At 38.5% G+C, this 4,732-nt stretch overlaps 1 protein-coding gene across 1 annotated transcript; it reads right to left on the bottom strand.

Annotated features, from left to right (window-relative positions):
• Positions 1–1,534: 1,534 nt before the first annotated feature.
• Positions 1,535–4,358, bottom strand: LOC122298413 (putative receptor protein kinase ZmPK1). The gene has a single exon (XM_043108142.1). The coding sequence runs from the start codon at positions 4,247–4,249 to the stop codon at positions 1,745–1,747; it is 2,505 nt and encodes an 834-aa protein (XP_042964076.1). The 5' UTR covers positions 4,250–4,358; the 3' UTR covers positions 1,535–1,744.
• Between the last annotated feature and the right edge of the window lie 374 nt (positions 4,359–4,732).

Genomic DNA, 4,732 nt, shown 5'->3' with positions numbered 1-4,732 from the left:
ATCAATCAGATCAAAATAACATTTTTGTGCTTGGCTTCTCTGCCTCACATTCATAAATGGCTTCAGATTCTCCATAGAATGACATATTTGTACTTGGTTTATCTACATTCAATTCTTTAGTTACATAGGATCCTTATAGTCACATTTATGAAACAACACAAGCAGATCAATAGTTTCTAGAGTTAAAAAATGGCTGAAATTGCCAAATTTGGATAATTTGTCCACGAAATTTTTAGTAGACTAGTCACCTAGTTGAATAGGGTTTTGACTCAAATGTTAGGCCTTCACATTTATCCTCGAATTTATTTAAATGGCGTAAAAATGCATTATAATGCTCATCACTTGGGGATATACGTGTCGTTAATTTCAAACATCTTTTACCATAACCATATACCTCTGTGCATCTTCATTGCTTGCAAGACATCGTAGCTACTATTGACTAGTGTGTATCTCTTCTTTATTTCCTTTTTCCATCGATCTAAAATATATTTTTCTCATAGCAAGTTAACGGTCTTCATATGACTTGTAACAAATACATCCCCGTATGTCGGTCAATACAATCTTAGATATAATAACCGTCATTTTTTTTATTATCATATTCAAATCAATAGGTTTATGTTTTCTGGTGAAGATTTGTGCAAAGAACTCGTTCGGTATTTTAACTATTATAGCCATATCTATTGATATGTCATCCTTTATAGTGATAAAAAGAACATACTAAGGCCCGGTTTGGATACATGAAGTGTTTCATCTCATTTAATCAAATCATTACAATTATCTCAAATTTCACACAAAATATAATAAACAATTTAATTTTTTTAAATTTTAAAATAATAATAATATTTTAATAATATTTTATTTAAATTTCAACTTTCATCTCAACCACTTTCCAAACGGCACCTAAATGGAGGATGATGCTGTCAATTCTAATTTTTATATGCCAATTATATCTCTTTTAAGTTAGAGAAAGGAGGAAGGGATGGTGGATTCACTCATCATGGTTGTTGGATATATGCTTGTTATATTATAGTGGTTGAGATAAAAATTGTGGGATAAAAATAGAATGAAAGTGTAATATATAGAATTTTAATTTCTACCCTATTTTTTTCTTCTCTCTTTCCCATTATATATCTGACGTTTGGGACTTGATTTATTAGTGGATGCATATGATATTAAGTTTTTGCTGTGATTTCTATTTGAATCAAGATCAGACCCATGCTATCAGTCGGATAGAGATCTCTTAAAACGGTGGCAACCATGCTATATATCCATCACTTTATTTCTCTACTCTAGAGTAAACAGAGGCATACACCAGTCTTCAGTCTACAGATGCCGGCCTCGTACCTTAGGCTAAGCTGAAAAGAATCGAGTAATGATTTGTACGCAGTTTGAAACATTATATTCAGCTTCAATACCAACAAAACTTACCTTATTCCTTGGTAATCCGTATCTCGTATATTTATAATCGCTAGAATTGACTCCAAAAGTAATCGGAGTAATTTTCAGTGAAAGAACTATTGTTGCATCAAGAGTATTGAAGTTCAAAGAGCTAATTTATTTTCTTAAAAAAGAGTATTGCACATCATTATTTAATTATATTAATGAACTCTTAAGCAAGTGTATATATCATATCATAACTACAACAGCAGAAAATCAATCATCTTTCTGGGTCTAATTTTCTTTTTCTTTTTGTTCTGGATAGCAGAAAATCAATCGTCTTTCTTCACCTATGACATGCCTGCCATCACTGGTGATCATTTTCTTGGGCCAAAAGCATCTCAACTACTTGTCTCATGCTGGGTCTTGCATCTTTTTTTTCCTCCGCACATTGCAGAGCAACCCCAATCAGAGTTTCCATCTTTCCTATGTCGTATTTACCTTTCAACCTTGGGTCTATGATCTCTGCAAGCCAGGATTTAGTTGAAGCCGTCCTCTTCTTCTTTTCCCTCACCCACGACAGAAGCCCTTTCTGCTGTGGCTCCCCTCCACTGTCTATGACATGGACACCCTTTGTTGCATCCTTTCCAGTCACCATCTCCAACACAACAATTCCGTAGCTATAAACATCTACTTTCGAGGTGATGGGCAGATGGAATACCCACTCCGGAGCCATATATCCCCGGGTTCCTCTCATTCTTGAGAAACTTGAATTGTCATTTGCTCCTCTGCTTTGTAGTTTGGATAGCCCAAAATCTGCCACCTTTGGTTGATAATTAGGGTCTAGGAATATATTTTCAGGTTTTACATCGCAGTGTAAAACCCACTCCAAGCACTCTTCATGCAAATAAGACAGGCCTTTTGCAGTGCCCAAAGCGATTTCAAACCTTTTCTTCCAATCAAGTGAATTGGAAGAGAGGTTGTCTGCTAATGAACCATGCTCCATGTACTCGGATACCAAAAGCCTGTGCTTTCCCTCGGCGCAATAACCCCACATTTCTGTCAAGTTCATGTGGTTAAGCCTACCAATAATGCTCACTTCTGCTAGAAATACATCTTCTCCTTGGTTAGTTTCGTAGAGTTGCTTGATTGCCGCAACTCGATTATCCGCCAACACCCCTTTGTACACAATCCCTCCTGCACCTCTTCCAATCTCCTCGGTGAAACCCTTTGTGGCCTTCTTCAGCTCCAAATATGTAAATTTTCTGAATCCAGTGATGGCTAGAAGATAGCGCTTGTCTGCACTAGAACTGTTGGGGGTTCTAATGAAGAGACACCACACCAAAAAGATACCCACAATTTCTAGTCCTCCTAATCCACATACAAACCAGAGCATAAATTTCCCAGTCCCGTATACCCGGCTCTTTAAGTATACTCTTCCCAGCAGCAGGGGACCTTCACTTGAACAATTTAAACCAATTTCTTTGGCAAGATTGGCATTCCAGGGGAGAATATTTTCCGGCACTCTCAGATAGAAGGTTCCTTCAAAATAAGGCGTTCGATATCCATTCATCAATTGAATCTTTGCGTAACATTTTGAAAAACCAAGAGTCGTATCAAAGGTGTATTGGAATGCTTTGCACTCGGCTGATTCCAAGCATAACTTCTTGCATTTATCGAGCGTGTAATTATCAGGGTTATTATTATAATCATAACCATAGAAATCAAGATGGGATAGCGGCAAAAAACCATCGCTTTTCCCGTAAGAGAGATCCAATTCGGGTTCACACCCTTGAGACCAATCGGTATGATTTATCATCTTATACCCTGGAAGGCACGAGCAATTTCTACCAATACCAAGAACATAGCTGCATATACTGTTAGCCCCACAAACACCATGAATAGTACAAGGTATCTGAAAGGCCTGCCACGAAACAACCCACATCTCGCCCTCCTCGTCCAAAGACTCCAAACTGTACAATCGAAGATTACCATCGTAATCAAGTGTCAATCTTCTATGGAGCAATTGCCCATAGTCGGCTGACGAAAACGTAAATTTATCGGAAGAACTAAAGTTGCCGAAGGAATCGAGAAATGCGATTCTACTACTGTTGAACGGGAACCTTCCAGTTTGGGAGCTCGAAAACCATGGTGCAGGCCAGTAACTACTGGAAACCTCAGCCCCATCGTAAATAAGGCAGAGGACGTTATCAATATCGAAAAGAAGCTTGTAGAAGCCAGAGGAATAGTTGGTATGGCTTCTCGCGGAGACAAGCTTTGTATTTCTAGTTAGTAATTGCTGGGGAAGCAAGGTATCTGTGGGAAAGTGGAAGCTTTCCCACAAATTTTCACCTCCCAAAGTTCGTAGGACAAGATTACCAGTATCGTAAAGAACTAATTCTAAAGACGAGATAGAAATAGTGTTTGTCTCCCAAACGGTGAACTTACCGGCGTCGGATAAGATAAGATTACCAGTTCTGAGCAGGGAGAGCTTCGATTTCCTTCCGTTGACCGGTTGGTCTCGGTTTGCCATCCAGACAACGGTGCGGTCCTGACTCCTTGAGGGTCGGGAGGCGAACCATATGGCAAAGCAATAAGCATTGTCACCGACGGAGTAAAATCCAGCGGAGAACACTCCATTTGGCGAAGTCAAAACATCTTCCGGGTTCTCGCTGGAGAGAGACAAACTTTCGCTCAAAGTGCGATTTGTGGATGTTGCCGGAGCAAACAATGCCGAGAAGAGCATGAACAAGATCAGAGTGCCCATGAACTTCATGGAATGAAAGCTCAAAAGGAGAGGCCGCGTAGGAAAGATATGCAGATACTCGTGGAGAAGGGTCTGGGTCTGTACATATTTTATAGCAGAATACATATAAATGAATTTTAAAAATTTAAGAATCGATCCATCACCGAAATGAAGAACGTTTGATTTTTGAATTTTGGTCTGTACGATTCCGTTTAGAGTTCTTCTACACTCAAGCCCTCCACCTCGCCGACACCACACACTCCGCCTACGTGGCTTTTTAAAAAAAAAATTTATCATAAACCCGACGTTTTTAAAAGCAAACCCACCGTCTGAAAATGTCCTTTTCCCTTTTAACGCATCCACCATCTTTTGTTTTTTCAAGAACGAACAATTTCTCCAACTCTCTAATATTAATGGCCATCAATTTTTCATTTTATTTACGTGGAAGAGAGTAGATCTGTGAAGGGGATAATTACTTCTCGAAAACCAACCAAAATTTATTGAGATTTCACCTTTAAAACTGTAAAAATTCATTTCTAAATCAAGGAAAAGAATCGCATCTTAACAGTGTATCTAGATATTATTTTTAATCGGAAGGGAACTCTTTTT

This window comes from Carya illinoinensis, chromosome 16, assembly GCF_018687715.1.
Source record: "Carya illinoinensis cultivar Pawnee chromosome 16, C.illinoinensisPawnee_v1, whole genome shotgun sequence".
Lineage (NCBI taxonomy): Eukaryota > Viridiplantae > Streptophyta > Magnoliopsida > Fagales > Juglandaceae > Carya > Carya illinoinensis.
This window is presented reverse-complemented; position numbering and strand designations above follow the sequence as displayed.

Excerpts from the sequence above, each read along its gene's own strand:
- LOC122298413 (XM_043108142.1), bottom strand. The coding sequence starts at position 4,249 with ATGTATTCTGCTATAAAATATGTACAGACCCAGACCCTTCTCCACGAG.